This window comes from Natrix helvetica (assembly GCF_964273705.1).
Source record: "Natrix helvetica genome assembly, chromosome: 11".
In the NCBI taxonomy this organism is placed as follows: domain Eukaryota; kingdom Metazoa; phylum Chordata; class Lepidosauria; order Squamata; family Natricidae; genus Natrix; species Natrix helvetica.
The window spans coordinates 7,257,183-7,280,090 of NC_138562.1; the positions used below are offsets into that span (position 1 = coordinate 7,257,183).

General features: G+C 42.8%; 2 protein-coding genes across 3 annotated transcripts in view; one reads left to right on the forward strand and one right to left on the reverse strand.

Moving 5' to 3' along the window:
* The window catches only part of COL4A6 (collagen type IV alpha 6 chain), a 203,971-nt gene that overhangs the window by 101,420 nt on the left and 79,643 nt on the right, over positions 1-22,908 (forward strand). For both annotated transcript variants that reach the window (XM_081963965.1, XM_081963966.1), the window contains exons 4-5: positions 13,129-13,263; positions 14,922-14,966. In XM_081963965.1, the coding sequence (XP_081820091.1) occupies positions 13,129-13,263; positions 14,922-14,966 (180 nt within the window). The remainder of the gene's footprint in view (positions 1-13,128; positions 13,264-14,921; positions 14,967-22,908) is intronic.
* Positions 1-22,908, reverse strand: part of RAB39B (RAB39B, member RAS oncogene family) — a 404,112-nt gene that overhangs the window by 9,592 nt on the left and 371,612 nt on the right. The gene's annotated exons all lie outside the window — the stretch shown is intronic.

Consider the following 22,908-nt stretch of genomic DNA (forward strand, 5'->3'; position numbering starts at 1 on the left):
GCATGCACGCCAAAAACTCAGCAGAGGAACAGACAATGTCACGCGTGCCAAGCGACATGGCTCCGCATGCCGCTTTGAGCATGCCTGCCATAGGTTCGCCATCATGGATCTATTCTATAGGCAGCTCCTCCTTGTGGGGAAGTGTTGAACTGCAGTCAACTAGAGTTCCCAACTATAGAGAAGATTCCACCCATTCATTGGCTCATCGGGAGCTCTGTTGGGTTACTCTGTTAGCACTATCGGAGGATTTTGAAAGAAGGAATCTGGCTCAGGTTGTAGACGGTGAGAAGTGGGACAAGATTCATTAGATTTATTTCATCATCATCAATTGGTTGCCTTCATTGGCAGGCCCCAAGCTATGACTTCACCATTTTGGCCTTCTGTACATCAAATACTATTTTCCTTTGCCTCAAAGAAAATGCCATGGGCTAAGCTTAAATAACCAGGAAGAGGTAAAAAATCTTCCCTTCCTTTCCCTTCCTCTCCTCTCCCTTCTCCCCCCCCCTTTATCCATCCATCCATCCATCCAGTGGTGGGATTCAAAAAATTTTTACTACCAGTTCTGTTGGTGTGGCTTGGTGGACAAGGCGTGGCTTGGTGGGCGTGGCAGGGGAAGGATACTGCAATATCCCCATTTCTTCCCGATCAGCTGGGACTCGAGAGGCAGAGAATAGATGGGAGCGGGGCCAGCCAGAGGTGGTATTTACCGGTTCTCCGAACTACTCAAATATCTGCTACTGGTTCTCCAGAACTGGTTAGAACCTCTTGAATGCCACCTCTGCATCCATTCAATGCTTTGAATTGCTATCTAAAGGGTGTCCTAGTTTTCTTCTGTTTTAATCCGAGAGGCAGTTAAGTCCACTTGAGTGTTCCAAAGAAATGCATGCTATATTAATTGATTATGGAGGAAGAAATGTGGTTTCTGGGTTTGTACTGTAGCAGCATAGAAAAGGGGCTTGGAGTCAGGCCACTTTCGCAGCTCGGACAAGTGAGTTCTGTCAAATATGAGTGACAGAAGCAGAGGTTGCGCAGTTATGAAGCAATAGTCTGCCTATCCATAACTGATTTAATAAACCAGAATCTGCGGAATTCGAATGACTCATAAAACCCTAATCCATGCTATACGTCACTCTGGCTAAATCCCCCAAGATACACAAAGTAACACACGAGGCAAACCACATTGTGCATCATGAATGCACTTTTGCGATTTCTCCGGCCAGAAAAAGAAGTGAGATAAGAATTCAATGAATAGTGGCACTTTTTAAAAATCTGTTTCATCTGTTACCTTTGGCAGCCCCACAAAGTTGAATCTTTCTAAAAAAAAATTAACCTTAAAGCCATCAAAGTTACAGCCTGTTACATTTTGGGAGAAGGGAATAACTTCTGTAGATTAATGATTGTCAGGTGGATAGAACCAGGTCCATACTTAATTGCTCAAGCCTACATATGATAATCTAGTCAACTAATAGTGAGTACTAAATGGGAACTTGATAAGAGGCAACAGACTTCACGGGAGGTTGGACTCGGAATGTTTATGGACACGTAAGGATTCTAAGCGGATTGCTCTCTTGATTCCACCCCCAGGCTCTGCTTCTCCTCCTCCTATAATTATGCATTTTTAGTACCATAGGAAGCAGTGGTGAAATCTAAATTTTTTTTAACCACTGGTTCTATGGGCGTGGTTTGGTGGTGGTGGGTCATGTGACCGGGTAGGTGTAACCAACTTTTTTCTACTTTTTAAAGCATTTTTTTCCTGCCAGTTCAGGCAAATAGGTAGGGGGGGGGGGGGAAGTGGTATTCTGGGAGGCCGATCTAATCACCAATCAGCTGCTCATGCTAAATCAGCTGAAGCTGACCAGGCTGTTTGTTGCAAGGAGGCAAATTGCTGGGAGGCAGGGGCAGATTTCTTCTTCTTCTTTTCCTCCCCAAAAGCTAGGAGCATCTTATAGTCTGAAAAAATATGGTAATTTCATTAATTAAGCAGAAATCATGCAGCTGAGGATAGAAACAAGACTAGAATGGTGTGTGTGTGTGTGTGTGTGTGTGTGTGTGTGAGAGAGAGAGAGAGTGTTTACTCAGGCTGTTCCATGTTAAATACCTTGACTGGACACCCTAAAATCAGTGGGGATGTACCTGAAAATGACAACATATATGAAATCAACTTGGCCAATTCTCAGCCAGAAAAGCTCTTTACCCACCAGAAAGGACCAGCCCAAAGGACATCAAGCGAGGAGAAAAAATATGCACAAAGAGAGTGCAAGATAAAAAGTTTTATTAAGAGCTACAGCAGAAAAAAGTGCCCCAAGAAACCCATGTTTTACATTTGGCAGCCGTTTACCTCTGACTATATTTTAGTTAGCTTAGTCACGACTCAAATATTGTTAATTATATTTAAGAAACTTGGTTCCTAGCAAGCGATTGGCTTGGGGAATGATAAAATGGGTTTAAAGTATCTCTCCTCAGAGCTGAAGTAGACCAGATCTCTTCTGCAGAGCGCATACCTTATAAGGGATTGCTGGAGTGTTGACTGTCTTCATCCAAAACTGAAGTGTGTGTGTGTATGCCTGAAGGAGAGAGAGAGAAAGAGAGAGACAGAGAGAGAGACATACAGAGAGAGAGAGAGAGAGAGAGAGAGAGAGAGAGAGAGAGAGAGAGAGAGAGAGAGAGAGAGAGAGAGAGAGAGAGAGTAAGAGGGAGAGAAAGAGGGAAAGAGAGAGAGAGAGAAAGAGAGAAAGGAAAAGAGAGAGACAGAGAGAAACAGAGACAGAGAGAGAAAGAGAGAGAAAGAGGGAGGGAGAGACAGAAAGAAAGAAAGAGAGAGAGAGAGAGAGAGAATACACGCACAAGTGAATAAGAGCAACAACTCATGTGTGGAGCCAACTTTTTAAAATTTGAGGTGTGTTCCTCTCTCAAGACATAACAGCAATAGTTCCCCTATGTTGATATCTTGCAAGACCTCTTTTTTCCTAAAGCCTTCTGGTAGTCAGGGCTGTCTGAACTTGGCAATGTTCAAGACCCGTGGACTTCAAGTCTCAGAATTCACTGAGGAATTCTGGGAGTTGAAGTCCACAAGTCTCAAGGTGGCCAATGTTGGACACTCTCTTCTAGACCCTATCCAAGAAGGAAAAGGTTCGAGCTAAACTTAAGGCAAGAGTGATCAGGGCCATGAATGTTAGTTAACAGACCAGCATTGGATGGCAAAATCAAATCCCCATTTGTCTGTCCAAAGCACTTGTTTGATTGCATCTACAATTCATGGTGTTCTCGCCCGTCTAGAACAGATAACCTAGAGAGGATGTGCAGAGAGATAGTGGGGACAACCAGAGGTGGGATTCAGCCGGTTCGGACCAGTCCACCCAAACCAGTAGTGGAAATCATGGGTGGCCTGCCCAACCCCAACTCTATGCAGTCCTATTTAGGCACATTTTTGAGGCCAGGCGCATGCACGGAAGGCATACACATGAGCAAAGCACATGTGTGAAGCGGGCAGGCACATGACGAATCGGTGGTAACAAAATGTGGAAGCCACCGCTGGGTACAACACCAGTCCTGTATTTTCTTCCTGTCCTGGTGTATGTCATCTCTTAGGCCAGGGGTGTCCAAACTTGGCAACTTTAAGACCTGTGGACTTCTGGCTGGGGAATTCTGGGAGTTGAAGTCCACAGGTCTTAAAGTTGCCAAGTTTGGACACCCCTGTCTTAGGCAGACTGAAGCAACTGGGTCTCTTTGACAGCAGCTGTTGGAAAACCTTTGTGATGGCAACTTTGTTGTTCCTTCTCAACTACTTAGCCATTCTTATCTCTGGAAGTTCAGATTTGCCATGCGATTTATTCTTCAGCTCCCTAAACATCCTGCCAGGCCTAGCCATAAGGAAAAATGGTCTCTCCAAATGTCACAAGGGACAACCTCCCGATGTGATGTCGTAAGCGGCAGCATCCAATTCAGACGGTTTTTAGATATGGAACGGAAGGGGTGCCCTGCTGTCCTTCCCTTAAGTCAGCAAGATGCCTTCAGTACAGGGGTGAAATCCTCCCGGTTCGGCTGGACCGGTACGCATGGTTGTCCCTGGTTCTGCGAACCGGTAGTTTAAAAAAAAAGTTTCTGAGGATCGCGCGGCTCAGCTGTGAAGCTTTCCCCCCACTCCGCTTTTTAAAGCATTTTTTTCCTGCCTATTCGCCCAAACTGACAGGAAAAAAATGCTTTCAAAAGTGGAAAAAAAAAGTTGGCCACGCCCACCCAGTCACCTGACACCCCGCCACCAAGCCACGCCCACAGAACCAGTGGGCAATTTTTTTTAATTTCACCACTGTTTCCGTGACCCCCTGGTAACCCACGCATATTTTTTCCCCTAGATTATTACAATTTAGGTTTTTAGGAAGGAAAGGTTGGAGAGATGAGATGAGAAGCTGGAAAGGCAGAGAAGGAAGACGTTAGACATGGCTCGAGCAAAATAAATCAGTGAATGGTGACTTGTATAACAGCTGGAGATAAAAGTTATTATTTGTCCACCCGCGAATTCAGCTACAAGTATTTGCTTGAATTTCTCTGTGCAATGCCCTTGTCAGAGGGTGGAGGGGAGATCTAAATTAAGAAAGATCTACTGGAAAGCAGTTTTCAAAAATATCCCCAGTGCGATCCAAAATTGCAATTCTCTTAGGATTTCTGGCTACGATGGGACTTGTAGCGGGATGGAGGCCAAGTTCCTTGTTGACAAAAGTTTCCTAGAGTATTTTTAAAAGGAAATTTAAAAATGCAGACCCTGAAAGAGGGCATCTGAGGTGAGAAAAGGAGTCAGTGGATTGATGGCTCGCTCCTGAGTTTAGACAGTAAAAAAAAATAAAAGGTCTACTAGAGAAAGCAGAACAGATGTTCCTTATGTCTTTATTACAAAAAAGAGGAGAAAAGTTTTAAAAAAGAAAGACCACCTGTTTTGAAGCTGTCCTGCCTTGTGTGTTTGCCTAATGCAAGGTGAGTTATAACTACAGTAGTTTTGGAGAGGAGAACCACAGCTATTAACAGAGGCTATTACTATTCTAGCTTCGGGAGGTGGTGGCTCAGTGGCTAAGACAATGAGCTTGTCGATCAGAAAGGTCGGCAGTTCGGTGGTTCAAATCCCTAGCGCCGCGTAACGAAGTAAGCTCCTGTTACTTGTCCCACCTTCTGCCAACCTAGCAGTTCAAAAGCACGTAAAAATGCAAGTAGAAAAATAGGAACCATCTTTGGTGGGAAGGTAACAGCATTCCGTGCACCTTCGGTGTTTAGCCACGCAGGCCATATGACCACGGAGACGTCTTCGGACAGCGCTGGCTCTTCAGCTTTGAAACAGAGATGAGCACCGCCCCCTACAGTTGGCAACGACTAGTACATGTAGAATAGAATAGAGTAGAGTAGAATAGAATAACAGAGTTGGAAGGGACCTTAGAGGTCTTCTAGTCCAACCCCTTGCCTAGGCAGGAAACGATACACCACTTCAGACAAATCCAACATCTTCTTAAAAACTTCCCGTGTTGGAGCATTCACAACTTCTGAAGGAAAGTTGTTCCACTGATTCATTGTTCTAACTGTCAGGAAATTTCTCCTCAGTTCTAAACTGCTTCTCTCCTTGATTAGTTTCCACCCATTGCTTCTTGTTCTGTCCTCAGGTGCCTTGCAGAATAGTTTGACTCCCTCTTCTTTGTGGCAACCCCTGAGATATTGAAACACTGCTATCATGTCTCCCCTAGTCCTTCTTTCTCTTAAGCTAGACATGCCTAGTTCCTGCAACCGTTCTTCATATGTTTTAGCCTCCAGTCCCCTAATCCTCTTCGTTGCTCTTCTCTGCAAGGGTAACCTTTACCTATTACTACCTATGGAAGAAGGTTCATCTGCATACAATTACATTTCCCAAGGCTGGATTTTAAACTGTGTTGCTACAGTTTGCCATTTGCTCCCTGTTTCCGAAAGCCATGCCGTATCGTTCCTGCTTCTTAAAACAAAGGGGGGGATTCTTTGCATTTCTCTCATTCCATTCATTCCAAAGCCTCATTTTTGTTCTCAATTAAGGAGAAGGTAAGGAGCACTTCTCAGCCTTGGCTAATCTGACAAATCCTTAGATAGGACCTGGTATAATTGCAAGTTATCTGCATTCCGGCTGGCCTAGAGCTAACTTCACTGCCTCTGATGTTTAAACCATCTGGGTTTGATCCTCCCTGGTGGCAAAGAGCTTGCAAGCCAAGGTGGGGGGGGGGGAGGAGGAAGCAGCCCCAGAGAAGATCTTGGTGCTTTCACCATCATTCTAACCCACTTGGGGTGATGCATTTCAGCAAAGGTAATTAGCTGGATTTCATTCACCCTCTTAGGCTGCATTAACAGAGGAGATAGAATCAAAGAGCTGTGCTTTGGGTTCAGACAACATGTGAGACCGGGGTAAGTGGGATTGGTTTGTAGATTGAATAAGGCTGTCATTTTAAGCCAGAATCTGCTTTGTTTCTTAGGACATCACATCCTTTATTTTGAAATATTTATTTTTTTCACAATCTGTAGCTTGCCCATCCCAAACAGTTTTTGGGTGGGCTCCATTGGCCATTGGCATCCTTCAGTCTCAAAAGACTATGGTGGTGTGCTCTGGAAAGAGATCAAAGCTGGAGTGTCCTCTCCAGAACACGAGGCCTGGGTAGATTAATATGGAGGATAGATTGTTACCCAAGCAGCAGATTCCCTCCTCTCCACGTTGCTGAAATGGTCCAATGGAACGGCAGAGCTGATACGATTGGTTCCAGCTGCGTCTCAGGAGTTACCAGAACGTGGTTGTACACAGTCACGAACTTCTTCCGGGACTCCGGCTCTGGATTTTGCCTGGAGGTTGACTCCTGAAGCCTTTTCCAGTAGTGGATGTAGCCACAAGGCAGTGGAGGTTTGGAATCGGAGTTTCTCTTCTCCTAGAAGATGGCTCTGCCGCTTTATCTGCCGTTGGGGCGTAGAGCCCTCTTCCGCCTTCAAAACCCTGGACCGTCTTCTCCTGTAACCCTGGAAAGGGGACCTTACGAGGTGCTCCCAGCCGGGCCAGCTGGACCAAGGTTTTTTTTAAGGAGGTGTCACTCCTCCATCACTCACCCTTTGTCCTGGCTTGTGACAGGCAGAGCCAGGCTTCCCAAAAAATTGGGCCCAGGATGGCGGATTTGGGTGGGCTATAGCAAGAGTAAAATAAAGAACACAATATAAAACCCATAAACAAATAAATAAACCTGTCATCTGTAAACCAATTAAAGCATTACTGGTGCTATTAAAATTCATTATAGAACCCTTCCAGCTCTATTCTATTCATATCTCCATTATTATATCACCTAGGAACACTTAATGACTTCTAGAGTGGGAAATGTTCAAGCAATAGGATTAAAGTTTATTGTGGTTTTCTAAAATATGATTTTTTTATTTCCCCCCCCCCCAAGCAAAATTGGCTAAAATATTTAGCAATACATCACCAAAATTCTGGAAATGTAAATAATTACCAGGCACTTACTACCACATGTGGTGGACCTGTAAAAAAAAAAAAGCAAGGAGATTTTGGTTACAAATTCTGATGTGGCTAGAAAAAAATGGTTGGACAACATATAGAATTCAAGCCAGAATTATTTATATTAGGTATTATTGCAGAAGGCTATAGCAAAGGGTCAATATACCTAATACTTCACATCCTAACTGCAGCAAGAATGGTTTATGCACAGCAATGGAAAAGTGAACATATCCCTTCAGAAAAAGAGATAATAAGGAAGATATTAACAGGCGCAGAAATGGATAGACTAACATTAGAATTAAAAAGCGAAGGAGAGAGTGTTGTGAGATAAGCCAGATTTATCCTGAGCTTTGTGGTTAAGTGAGGACCCAAAACAGAGATGCACCACTTTCTTGCAACTATGAGTTGATTTGACTTCCTAAATCTTATAAGCAGCTGCTATGAAACTTTGAAGTATCTGCATGCAGTGAAGTTTGATATATAAAAGACGTTACCATGCAATGGAATTGTTTCCTCTTTGGTTGTTGTTAGTTGCAAAGTCGTGTCCAACCCATCGCGGCCCCATGGACAATGTTCCTCCAGGCCTCCCTGTCCTCTACCATCCTCTGGAGTTTACTTGAGCTCACGCCGACGTCTTCGGTGACTCCATCCAGCCACCTCATTGTCTGCAGTCCCCTTTTGCCCTCAATCGTTCCCAGCATGAGGCTCTTTTCAGTGAGTCCTTCCTTCTCATTAGTGGCCAAAGTATTTGAGTTTCATCTTCAGGATCTGGCCTTGTAAAGAGCAGTCAGGGTTGATCTCCTCTAGGACTGACCGGTTAGATCGCCTTGCAGTCCAAGGGACTCGCAGGAGTCTTCTCCAGCACCATCATTCAAAGGCCTCCATTCATTGGCGCTCAACCTTTCTTATGGTCCAACTTTCACAACCATATATTGCAACTGGGAAAACCAAAGCCTTGACTATAGGCACTTTTGACTGACCTCCAATAATGTAGTGTAGACATCATCAATGCTGAGCATGTTGTGACCTAGCATGACATTACTAATTTGGGTAATGAAACGTCTGCAAGAAAACAACCAAGCTCAGAGATTTCAACTCTAAACTGCAAATATTCTCCTTTGTTGGGACTGTGACAAACTGGAGAAAGTTCAAAGGAGGGCTACCAAAGTGGTGAAGGATCTGGAAGCCAAAACTCATAAGGAATGTTTGAAGAATCTGGGTACCTCTGACCTATAGAAAAGACAAAGGAGAGTAGATGCAATATCAAGTTTCAAATATTTGAAGATTTATCACAGTGGACTTATTTTCTGTGGCTTCAGAGTCAATAGAGGACAGGAAAGAATCAGTAGGTTCTTCAAATTGCAAGGAAGGAGGCTCAGAGTAAACCTCAAGAGGAACTTCCATATTATACAGGTGACCCACCGTGGATCAACCTGCTAAATGAAGTGGTGGGTTCTCTTTTATGTGCTTGTGATTTGACTTTAGCCTTCCTTGGCTTTTTAAGCGCTCATGAGGATGATGATTGATGTCTGTCAATAATGCCCAATGTTGGAGAATTACTGTAGCTGCTTCATTGGTTGGTTGGGATGTTGACTTTAAGGTTAAAGACGACCCCTCCTATTTATTCTAATGTGGAAGACATAGTTGTGAGGCCTCCTTGTTGACTTCCAAAGAAGGAGTTAATGACATCCATAGGAACTAGATGATTGGGTTCTATACATGTTATAGGGGAGATTAGTGATGGCTTACTGTGATTAAGAAGCCATTTCAGGGTCCTGGAAGAAATTTTGAAGAACTCTGAAATTTGCCTTTTAGGACATAAACTAATAATAGTGGTCCATGGAAAGAATCTTTTCTTTCCATAGACTAGAATTCAGAGCCCACATTTAATTTCTCCACCAGAGAGTTCTGCCAGTAATCTCACATCTGTGCAATTTTCTAACTTTCTAACCAGAGAGAAATTGAACATAATAAATTCCATGTCATTCTCCTGGAAGAAGGAAGAAATCCATTGACCACATTTCATTTCCTGGTCCTTTCTTTGACCCTCTTGAGCTTTCTATCACACCAACAATATTTCATGGCACAATGTTTTGCCTTTCCTCTTCCTGTCTCCTCCTCCTCCTCTAGCTTCTCCTCCATCTCCATCTCCTCTTCCTCCATCTCCTCCTCCTCCATCTCCTCCTCTTCCTCCATCTCCTCCTCCATCTCCTCCATCTCTATCTCTTCCTCCATCTCTTCCTCCTCCTCCATCTCTGTCTCCATAATCATCTCCTCCTCCTCCTCCTCCTCCTCCTCCTCCTCCTCCTCCTCCTCCTCCTCCTCCTCCTCCTCCTCCTCCTCCTCCTCCATCTTCTCCTCCTTCTTCCAGAAAGAAACAGAATAGGTGTATGAAATCACCTTCCACATGCAAAATAATCCAGCTGCAATGTTTCATGTCATCACAGTTATGTCATCACAGTTATTCTAGTAGTGCCTGGATTCTGATATTTTTTTAAAAAAGAAAGAAGCTGATTCCTTTGTTTTATTTTCTTCTTTTCATGCTGTTCTGCCAGCATGGAACAAGATGTAATGCAGGGAGAACTTGCATGTTCTCCATGGAGTTTTAGAACTCTGTATGCGATCCATATGTTGCAGCTATGCTCCTTTTTTTGCTTGGTCTTTTGTTTAAAGGAAAACTAGTATTCCAAATGGTTTTACGGTGTTATTACAGCCGAAAAGAATAAATTTAACTTGTTCAGAGGATTGGGGGCTCTTTTCTTCATGCCGCTTGAGTCTTTGTTTTGATTATATAATTCAGAAACTTTGACACAAGCGAGCCCTTTCAAAGAACAACTGTAGAACTTTTGCTGGCTATCCCAGCTCTAAAATTTTGAGTTTGCTTTCCAAAAAAAAATTAATGAACCAGTTGATGGTCCCAAGATGTGGCAGAACAAACATCAATGTCTATTTTTAGAATCTGCCAGAATCTGCTAGAATCTGGAGGTTCTCTTTTGTGTCTGGTCACTTCAAGAAGTTAGTTTGATAGATCACAGTATGCTTTTCCTATAGCAATCTATTGATTTTACTTCTTATTGTATTTATTTGTCAAGCATGTCTAAGATAACAGATATAAGTATAAACATGATTATGAATACATGAAATGGATACAAATAAATGGGGACAGCAGGACAGGGACGGTAGGCACGTTGGTGTACTTAGGAATGGGGTGAGGTCAACAGTAGACGGTTTGAGGTTAAAGTTTTGGGGGTTTGGGGAAGAAAGCACAGAGTCAGATAGAGCATTCCAGGCATTGATCACTCTGTTGCTGAAGTCGTATTTTCTGCAATCGAGTTTGGAGCGGTTTACCTTGAGTTTGTATCTACTGTGTGCTCGTGTATTGCTGTGGTTGAAGCTGAAGTAGTCATTGACAGGTAGGACATTGTAGCGGATAATTTTAAGTACTACGCTTAGGTCGTATGGAAGATGGCAAGGTTCTAAATTGTCTAAGCCCAACATTTCAAGCCTGGTGGCGTAAGGGATTCTGTTGCAAGCAGAGGAGTGGAGGACTCTTCTCGTGAAATATCTCTGGACTCGCTCGATTGTATTAATGTCCAATTGTAGTGCAGGCTCCAGACAGATGAGCTGTATTCAAGAATTGGTCTAGCAAATGTTTTGTATGCTCTAAATAGTACAATACTACCAGAGAAGAAGCTATGAAAAATTAGGTTAACAACTCGTAATGTTTAATGCAATAATTAAATGCAATGTGTGTGTGTGTGTGTGTGTGTGTGAGTGAGTGTGTGAGTGGTGGGTTGCAGGCAGTATGCCCCAGTACGGGCGTACCGGATCTTGCCCGGAGCACCAAATCCCATTCCCGTACGGTGCTCTGGAGGGCCCACCCACCCACCTGTGCTCATTACGGGTGCTTTATGCTGTTAGCGCTTCCGTGTACCTGTATGGCGCATACGGCACTTGCGTGATGCTCTGCGGGGTAGCTGGAGCATTTGCGGAGGCTTGCGGAAGTGTCATTTGACACTAGAACGCATGCGCGTGCCATGTGGGTAATTCCAGGGACGCTCAAACCGTACCAGTTGTAACGGAATCCGGAACCCACCACTGGTGTGTGTGTATGTGTGTATGCATGTATGTGTATATTTATTTATTTATTTATGTATTTATTTATTTATTCAATTTATAGGCCGCACCCTCTCCACCAAGGGACTCGGGGCGGCGGTAAACTGGATCAAATTACAAAAATAACGCCATAAACATAATGCAATGTTAAACTCTGAATGCAATCTAACTTGAAAGACCTACAAAGAAGAGGATTATTGGACACTTTTCAAACTGGTGATTCCTCTTCTTAATTTGAATTGAAGAGTTCCCCTGACATCTATCTTCTCAAAATTTGAAGAGCTTGGCATGTTAGCTTTGTTCTCCGAGACCCCCGAGAACATTATTTTTATTTACATATTCAGTTTTGATGCCAACCAACTCCGGGCGTCTCACCAGAAATGAAGAGCAACATAAAAAGAATGAAATTTAATATAGTAAACTGCATCAAATTACAAAAATAACTCCATAAATGTGTTGTGTGTCTGCATGCATGGCTTTTGGGTGTTGATTTCTGGCAGTTGCCTCAACTAGTTTCTTCAGGGTTTTTTTTTTTTTTTTTTTGGACAACAATTTTGAAAGTGGTTTGCCATTGCTTTCAGAACAGGGGATGAGAGAAAGGGACTGGCCTAAAGTCATCCAGCTGGGTTCATCCCTCAGGCAAGGCTAGGACTCATTCAGAGGTGGTATTCAGCAGGTTCTGACCAGTTTTGGAGAACCGGTAGCAGAAATTTTGAGTAGTTCAGAGAACCGGTAAATACCACCTCTGGCTGGCCTCGCCCCCATCTATTTCTATCCAACTGATCGGGAGGGAATGGGAATTTTGCAGCATCCTTCCCCTGGAGTGGGGAGGGGATGGGGATTTTGCAGTATCCTTTCCTTGCCACTCCCACCAAGCCATGCCCACAGAACCAGTAGTAAAAAAAATATGAATCCCACCCCTGGACTCATTGTCTACCAATTTCTAGCCTGAAGCCTTTAACCCCTATAGCAAACTGGCTCTCAGAAAATAATTAAAGAAATTGCAATTGAAGCAACATATCAAAACATTAATAATTATAACCAAGGGAGTTTCACCCACCCTACCCCAAGGTCTGGGATAGAAGCCAAATTTTGAGGGCTTCTTCTCCTTGTAGTTCAGTGAATTAGGAGGTGTCTGTCTGAGCCACTTCTGAATATTATCTGTCTGTTGTGGTTTAAAATCTGTTTCATCCCTTGTCATCCTGGCAACAGATCATACATATTTCTGTCAAGAGCATCTTTCTTACACTCTTTACATCTTGAGAAATTCTGAGAAATCAGCTTCCCAATTTCTCTGCTCACAGATTTGGTAGATATTCTTCAAAGGCTTTTAATGGCTTTACGTTTCCTGTAGCTCTGGTCATATTGATGCCACCTTCTTCACTCTTCTTCTTAAGGTAGAACGTGGACCTTCAGTTTAGGGCTTTCCTCTCAATGATTTTCTGATATTGACCTTAAGGGGGAGATCTGCGAAAAGATGATTGAGGAACAAAATAAAGCATTATTTCTTTCTTCTGCAGGGTCAACCAGGGCCAATCGGGAACCAAGGATCAATGGGCATTGAAGGCTTTACTGGACCAGAGGGAGTGAGAGGACTGAAAGGAGAGAGGGGTGTATCAGGAACACCAGGTGCAGCTGGAATGAAGGGAGACAAGGTAAGTTCATTCATGCTTTTAGGGCTCTCACACACCTTCAAAGTCAATCCTGTTTTTTCCTTCTGCTGTAGTGGCAATCTTAAACCTTGCTGTGTCCTTTGGGATACAAAACAATATTTAATATATCCAGGACAATAAAATTACTGGACGTTCACCAGTTACCCTGTATGTCTGTCTGTGTGTCTGTCTAATCTATCTTATTTATCTATCCATCCATCCATCCATCCATTCATCTATCGTCCGTCCATCCATCCATCCATCCATCCATCCATCCATCCATCCATCTATCTATCTATCTATCTATCATCTATCTTATCTTATCTATCCATCCATCCATCCATCTATCATCTAGCTATCTGTCCGTCCATCCGTCCGTCCGTCTGTCTGTCCGTCCGTCTGTCTAATCTTCAACATCAGCCATCTATCTATGTACACACAGAATGTATGAGTGTGTGTATTTCACTAAAAGTTATTTCTTACAGCTGTGCAAATCATGTGCCACTTCCAGAGTGTCCATCAGAACCTGCCAGTAGGAGGGTCAAGGTGCTGTGCTCCCTTAGGGACTCAGCATAGTTGCGCTTAGAACCTCCCAGCGTTGTGTATACAAGTGTGAAGCTTTACCACAATTGGAAAGCTATTTTAGCTCATGGTATGACTCAAAAGGAAAGGAAGACTGGTCTGTGTTTGTTTAACCAAAGTCTCTTTATTAATAGGACTTAGCTGAAGCACTGATCTCACTGTGGTTTACAGTGCTGCTGGATTATGAATTGTTTTAAAGAGTTCACAGGCTTTCTCTTACCACTTCATTTGACATATCTGTAGCCCACCCACCATCCAGGGACTCTCAGAAAGCATTTGCACAAAGAGTTAGTCATGACTGAGAACCAAAATACAACTAGGTAAAGCTAAAGCTTCCCCTCGCACACATGTGCTAGTTGTTCCCGTCTCTAGAGGGCGGTGTTCATCTCCGTTTCAAAGTCAAAGAGCCAGCACTGTCCAAAGACATTCCCATGGTCATGTGGCCAGCATGACTAAATGCCAAAAGCGCACACAATGCTGTTACCTTCCCACCAAAGGTGGTCCTTATTTTTCTACTTGCATTTTTACATGCTTTCGAACTGCTAGGTTGGCAGAAGCTGGGACAAGTAACGGGAGCTCACGCCATTACGTGGCGCTAGGGATTTGAACCGCCAAACTGCCAGCCTTTCTGATAGACAAGCTCAGTGTCTTAGCCCCTGAGCCATCGCTAGTCCCTTTAAAGTACAACTAAAACAATGCAAAAAGGTTGTCTATAGCAGGGGTCTCCAACTCAAAGGCCGTGGGCCAGCTTGGCCCACAGGGTGTTTAGACCTGGCCTGGAAACAGTGAAGGACTGGCCTGCAGTGCTTCTGCCAGTGAAAATGGAGCTTGCAAGGGCCACACACAGCCCCCCCCCCCCAGGCTCTGTTTTTGACTGCAACAGCCCCCTGAAGCCCTTTGCCAGAGAAAACACAACCTTCATGCGGTGCTCAATGAAATCATGTTTGACACCCCTGGTCTATAGCAAGTCCATCCTTGACATTATATCTAATGTTCTATGCTAGGATGCCTTATGGGGTGGACTTAAGAGCTGTAATGACCAGACCGATACTTAACTGCATTCCTTTTTATCTTCTTAGGGTCCGGTGGGTGTTCCTGGATTCCCTGGAATTTATGGAGTTCCGGTAAGTCTTTTTGGATTCCCCGGGACTTAAGTGTAGCTCTTAGTATGGCTTTTGGCCAACAACGTTAAGTATGACTCTGGGTTTGAATTCAAATGCTTGATTTTGTGGTCCTTGACGGAGGTCGATGTTGGGTAGTCCCAACAAAAATGCCACGGTGAAGGTGCTCAGGTGAAGTTGGTAGGGCAGCTCTTAAGTTCTGCTCCAAGAGGATAATTTTTGCTGCTGGTTGAAGTAGAGCAAGGACCATTACCCAGTTAATAATGCAACTAGGCCTGGACCATAGAATGAACATCGAGAAAATAACGTTGATGAGGTCAATAGGAGATGACAGCGACTTGATAACATGTCAAATTGAATGGAGAACTGCAAAGGTATTCGAAAGACTCGCAGTCCGGTGGAAGCATCTCCAAGAGGAAGGACATATCTGGTCACTAGGCATATGTCCTTCCTAGCCAGCATTTTCCCATTTGTTGGAAGGATTCAGACTGTTGGAGAAAATCGTGATTTTTGTCTGTCCATTGATGCATTTGCACATTTCCTAGCTGTCTTACTGTATAAAGTTCTCTGGATGGGTTACTAATGAACCAACATTAAAAAAATTAAAGGCAAAATGGAAGACAAATTCCTAAAATTAAGCACCAACATCCATAAATCAACAAAAATGTCCCATCAGTCTGTCCTCATTTTTTCCCCTTATTTTTGTTCCACAAAGTATTTATGTCATGCTTCAGTACTGTAATGATGCATAAAGACACTTAGATTCATTTTATTTTACTGTATGCAACATGTGACCTTAATTAGTGGGACAGACAGTGGAAATTAGGAATTCATTTTCTCCCCTCGGCAGTTTAGTTGTGTGTTTTTTTATATAATCACTCCTAACCAGAGCAGAAAATCGAAAGATTTCAGGTTATGTCCTTTTTTCTTTCTTTCCTTCCTTCCTTCCTTCCTTCCTTCCTTCCTTCCTTCCTTCCTGCCTGCCTGCCTGCCTGCCTGCCTGCCTGCCTGCCTGCCTGCCTTCCTTACTTCCTTCCTTCCTTCCTTCCTTCCTTCCTCCTTCCTTCCTTTCTTTTTGTCAATACTAACAATAGAACTAATAAACAACCACTAAAGCCAGCAACCTAAACTCAGCAAAAAAACAAATTGAACATGCAGATTTAGTTTAGTTTAATTCAATCAGGTTGAGCAGAGAATTGGGGGCTTTCAACGCATATTCTGGCTGCCCTATCTGTTTTCATTCGTTCTTTCTCTCTTTCCTTTTTTTTTTTTTGAGAGCATTAATTTTAACCTCCCCACCCCCACCTTTATTGCTTTGTGTCATAATAACAATTAAGGACAAATACTATGGTTTAAAATGCAAGAACAGAATGAGTTCAATGTGCAGTTTTGAAACCCCAGAGAAACCCAGATTTAAACTAAGGGTCCTATGAAAGACCTTGGCTAGGTAATCCTCGATTTATGACTACAACTGAGCTCAACATTTCTATTGGTAAGTGAGACATTTGTTAAGTGAATTTTGCCCCATTTTATGATCTTTCTGTTGTTAAGTTGGTAACATAGTTAGAATCGTGGTGGTGCAATGGTTAGAATGCAGTATTGCAGGCTACTGTGAAATGGATCTTGGAGTCCTAGTGGACAACCATTTAAATATGAGCCAGCCATGTGCAGCAGCTGCCAAAAAAGCCAACACAGTTCTAGGCTGCATCAACAGAGGGATAGAATCAAGATCATGTGAAGTCCACTTTATAATGCTTTGGTAAGGCCACACTTGGAATACTGCATTCAGTTTTGGTCGCCACGATGTAGAAAAGATGTGGAGACTCTAGAAAGAGTGCAGAGAAGAGCAACAAAGAGGATTAGGGGACTGGAGACTAAAACATATGAAGAATGGTTGCAGGAACTGGGTATGTCTAATTAAATAGAAAGAAGGACTGGGGAGACATGATAGCAGTCTTCCAATATCTCAGGGGTTGCCACAAAGAAGAGGGAATCAAGCTATTCTCCAAGGCACCTGAGGGAGCAATGGGTGGAAACTAATCAAGGAGAGAAGCAACTTTGAACTGAGGAGAAATTTCCTGACAGTGAGAACAATTCATCAGTGGAACAGAAGTTACCTCCAGACGTTGTGAATGCCCCAACACTGGAAGTCTTTAAGAAGATGTTGGATAGCCATTTGTCTGAAGTGGTGTAGGGTTTCCTGCCTAGGCAGGGGGTTGGACTAGAAGACCTCCAAGATCCCTTCTAACTCTGCTATTGTATTTCTGCTGACTGCCAGCAGTTCAAGGTTGACTCATCCTTCCAAGGTCAGTAAAAAGAAGAGCTAGATTATTGTAGGCAATATGCTGACCATTGTATTTGCACAAAATTGGAAAATGGAAAAAATCCATTCAGAGGGAGAGGTAATTAAGAAAATATTAAACTTGTGCAGAAATGAATAGATTAACATTGGCAATCAAAGGGAAGGAAGAATCGGAGTATTATAATATACGGGGGAGATTTTATCACTGGATAGAAACTGAATACAGACAACAAGAGATATAAAATTAAAGAAATGGGAAAGGAAAGCAGATTTATAGGGGAGAAGCAGAACTGAAGTGTAATTGAAATGTAAAGGTAAATGGAAAGATAACATGTATTTAAAACGATGGTAAATGTTAAATATGATGACACAAAAATTGTACCGAAATGGCACACTGTTTGATTAATGATGCAAGATTTGTTGAATAAAAATAAACAACTTTTTCTAAATATATATATATGCTGACCACTTAGAGAGGACTGTAAAGCACATTGAAGCTGTATCGACGTTTAAGTGCTATTGCTATAGTTATTAAAAGGATATGGCTTCCCATTGACTTTGCTTGTCAGGGATCATATGATCCCGGAACACTGCAGCCGTCATACATACATGCCACTTACCAAGCATCTGGATTTTGATCACATGGCATGACCCTGGGATTGTTGCAATGGTCCTAAGTGTGAAAAAAAGATCCTAAGTCAGTTTTTTCAGTGCCATTAGTAACTTTGACCTGCCACTAAAGGAACTATTGTAAGTCGAGGATTACCTGTAGTAAAGATGCTACAGAAATGGCAACCAGGTGAGACACCCCAAGCAGTGAATGTATGACCACAGTGGAGATGTGAGCATAGTAGGAAGATCCCCACAGGTTCAGGATGGCTGTCCATGAACGTGTGGGAGGGAAAGAGGTCACCACAGGTCCTACCAAAGAAACGGCTCCCAGATGGACTCCATTTATTGTGTTGCTACAGCTGTTGGGAAAACCTCGTCTATATCGTCCGTCTCTTCCTATATTTGTGGCTGGTTAACCACCAATGTCCCAGAAAAAGGGCCTGAAGGAGCTTCCCCTCCCCACCTGCCTGGCACATTCCTGATTTTCCCTCCCTGGCCCTCATCCCATCCTGATGTGGATGTTTAGCTTTTCCCACAGAAGGAGGTTGAGAAGTTTGGACGTTGAGATGCATCAGTCATAGTTTTTCAGCTGAAAATACAAGGCTGGCGGAATGGAAACATTTCAGGGAGCGATAGCATATGGACTGGCTTCTATCAGCTCGTGTGTCTGTGTGTGTGTACGGTTCAACAGCAAACCAAAACAAAACCACAGGCTGTTTAAAAGAAGGATCTGGCGTGGGCTCAAGTGGCCCCTTTTAATGTTCCTAATACACACAATTTTTGCCTTCCGATTCGGCTGATTTCTCTCTTCCTTAAGTACCGTGCCTCTCCTGTTTGGATTTACTTAGAAATACATTCCCTTTGCTGGAAGGAAAGAGATTGCATTTGTTTCAGCGTACGTAGGATTTTGGTTGCGTACTTTTCAATTTAGATTTGGACTGGCCCATCGTCTTAAAGCTCAGAGTTGCCAAAGGTTCTCAAGAGCTTGGTTTGGCCAAGAAATTCCTTCCAGAAATTAGCAACCTCCTTTTGTAGGACAGGAGAAGAAGCAATGGTTGGGAACTAATCAATGAGAGAAGCAACCTAGAATGAAGGAGAAATTTCCTGACAGTGAGAACAATTCATCAGTGGAACAGCTTGCCGTCAGAATTCATGGGTGCTCTAATTTTTATTGGATTGTGGTCTGCCCATAAATTTGGTTCAATTTCAATCTCGTGCATTTCCACTTAATTCTGAATTCATCCAGATCATGTCTATTCTGGACCAAGATTTGTGCACGTTAGAATAAAATGTATATTGTTTTTTCCCCAGGTTCATTATTCTCCAGGTGTCCAGAATAGATCATTCTTCTATCATTTTAGTAAGAGTTCCTGGTAGGGTCCTTCTAGTTTCCTTATTTATTTTACTACTTATATAGTCCAGTTCTGTATTAACAATTTTAGGGCAGGACAAGAAGCAATGGTTGGCAACTAATCAAAGAGAGAAGCAACCTAGAATGAAGGAGAAATTTCCTGACAGTGAGAACAATTAATCATTCTTGATTCCTGGTGAAGTCATGAACACCTGAGCATAGATTGTTGAGTTGCAATGTGGAAGGGGTGGACAGTAAGAGCTGGAGCTCATCCCCATTCTAGCTTGCAGCCCTGGGGTTTCTTGGGCCTCCTCCATCTAATTCCTTACCACCTAATATTATGTTAACCAAATGTAAATTAAATTTAGTTCTGGCTCCACATTTTCTTGGAGAGAATTCAACACACCATTCAAAGGCCAAATCAGGTCTTTGCCTGAAAAAAAAAGTGATCTGTCATAAGGGATTAAAATACTTTCCTTAAGAGAAGACATTAGAACCTTGGGTGACTTGTAGGGTTTTTTTTGGGGGGGGGGAAATCACACCAAGAAGTCACATAAGGGAAATATATAAAGTGGTGATATTTTTAGAAATAAAATACTGTATTTTTCCCCTACTACCATTGTACTAGAACTTTAGATACTTGGCTACAATTCTCATTATTCTTGGTCATTATTGGTAACAGAGTCTAGTGGGCAATGAATTGCCAAATTAATGTAATTGTCAAACTCACTAAGATAGTCTAAGTCATTGTTCTTCTTTTTTGTAATTCTATTATTATTATTATTATTATTATTATTATTATTATTATTATTATTATTATTATTATTATTATTATTTAATCTTTGGTGAGATTCACAGCTTTTGGAGTTGGTTGGTAGCTCAACAGCTCGAGTCCTAACCAAGGACCTAGGAACTGTTAAGGTAACGTCGGAGGATATAAGTTGTTCCAAGTAGGGTGGATTTTTGTAGAGTCAGAATGCTCAAGTCAGGTAAATTTAGAATTTCCAAATAGTGAGGAAGCCCTTTAGGTATTGCTCCAAGGGCTCCAATTACAATTGGGACAACACATGATTTCTTTTTCCACAGTCGCTCAACCTCAATTTGCAAGTCCCAGTACTTCGTGGTGGTGGTGGTGGTGATGATGATGATTACTACTAGTACTACTTTTAGATAAACTCTAGTAACAGAGTCTTGAAATCCTGTATTTCCTCTACTTTCTCTCTTATGCGATGGTGAATTACGACATAATCAATCTGATCTTCTTTCTCACTCTTTCTATTTCCTGGGCTTAATGCATGTTTTGTAATTCTCGTGTGATATTTACTCCAAGGCCATCTCTTTGGCTCTCTAACCTAAAGATAGACTATTGAGCATTGCAGCCCAAGACAAAAAGGGACCTGGTGGCTCAGTTGCTATGACGCTGAGCTTGTAGATCAGAAAGGTTGGCAGTTCAGCGGTTCGAATCCCTAGTGTCACACAACGGAGTGAGCTCCCATTACTCGTCCCAGCTCCTGTCAACCTAGCAGTTCAAAAGCATGTAAAAATGCAAGTAGAAAAATAGGGACCACTTTGGTGGGAAGGTAACAGCGTTCCGTGCGCCTTCGGCGTTTAGTCATGCCGGCCACATGACCACGGAGGCGTCTTCAGACAGCGCTGGCTCTTCGGCTTTGAAACAGAGATGAGCACTGCCCCCTAAAGTTGGGAACAACTAGCACATATGTGCGAGGGGAACCTTTACCTTTAGCCCAAGACAGCCTTGGAAAGTTGATGTAGGATTATTAGTGAGAATTGCCTTCTTAGACAGTGGTCAGTTAAATTATGGCAATTTGTAGTTGAAGAAAACAGCACTTCTGGCTTATGTGTATCCATAGTGAAATTCCTGAGGGCTGGCTTTGTAGCTAAATAGGAACTTATTGGCACCTCATATGAACTTTAAGGTCTTAATCTCCTTGAAGAAAACCTAGGCTGTTTTGCATCCTTTGTAAGTGGTGGTGAGCTAACATTTATATTTAATTATTTAGCAAATATATAAAAGTAAAGGTTCCCCCCGCACATATGTGCTAGTCATTCCCGACTCTGGGGGCGCGGTGCTCATCTCCGTTTCAAAGCCGAAGAGCCAGCGCTGTCTGAAGACGTCTCCAGCATGACGTGGCCAGCATAACTCAACGCTGAAGGCCCACGGAATGCTTCCCACCAAATGTGATTCCTATTTTCTACTTGCGTTTTTATGTGCTAGGTTGGCAGAAGCTGGGACAAGTAATGGGAGCTCACTCCATTATGCAGTGCTAGGAATTCAAACTGCCGACCTTTTTGATCGACAAGCTCAGCATCTTAGCCACTGAGCCACCTTAGCAAATACATACGGTTACCTAACTCATACAGAGGTGATTCCAGGCAACTTGCAACATTTAAAAAAATTGGATGAAAAGGGAAATGTCTTCAAGGTAAAACCAAGTCCAGTTGCCTTTTGAAAAAGTTCCTTTGGGACCTGGATGACTGAGAAATCTCCGTAGACAATGAAGAGAGAGATGTCACCATCCACTGAGAACCAGCACTGATCTTGCAACCTGAAACCCTGAGCAACAAACTCGAGTATAAGAAAGTGGCTCCTGGATGTTTATAGGGATATAAAAGGAGAAGATAATTTCATCCCTAAATCCTGGGTAGTCTTATCTGATTCACAGATCTTATCTTATTCACAGATAAGAGTGGGTAGTCTTATCTGTGAAAGGGATCTTGGAGTCCTAGTGGGCAACCATTTAAATAGGAGCCAGCAGTGTGCAGCAGCTGCCAAAAAAGCCAACACAGTTCTAGGCTGCATCAACAGGGGGATAGAATCAAGATCACGTGAAGGGTTAATACCACTTTATAAGGCCTTGGGAAGGCCACACTTGGAATACTGCATCCAGTTTTGGTCGCCACGATGTAAAAAAGATGTGGAAACTCTAGAAAGAGTGCAGAGAAGAGCAACAAAGATGATTAGGGGACTGGAGACTAAAACATATGAAGAACGGTTGCAGGAACTGGGCATGGCTAGCTTAAGAGAAAGAAGGACCAGGGGAGACATGATAGCAGTGTTCCAATATCTCAGGGGTTGCCACAAAGAAGAGGGAGTCAAACTATTCTCCAAGGCACCTGAGGGTAGAACAAGAAGAAATGGGTGGAAACTAATCAAGGAGAGAAGCAACCTAGAACCGAGGAGAAATTTCCTGACAGTTAGAACAATGAATCAGTGGAACGGAAGTTGCCTCCAGAAGTTGCGAATGCCCCAACACTGGAAGACTTTAAGAAGATGTTGGATAGCTATTTGTCTGAAATGGTACAGGGTTTCCTGCCTAGACAGGGGGTTGGACTAGAAGACCTCCAAGGTCCCTTCCAACTCTACTATTGTATTGTATTGTATTGTTTTGATTTTCTGCTTAGGTTTGGGATTGCCGGATTCCCTTTACAAACATATTTCTACCGGATTAGTTTGTCCCCAGGAGATATCTGCAGCCTTCTGGCTATACAACTAAATACATAAATAAATGTATGAAGGACAGCATATGTTAGCTCTGAGTTGTCGTGGGTCAGCGCCTATGTTTTATTACAAGATGCTTTGTTGACATAAAATACTACCAAGCCCCAAACAAGGAATTAATACAGAGGTTTACAATATATTTACATTTTTTTTTCCTTTA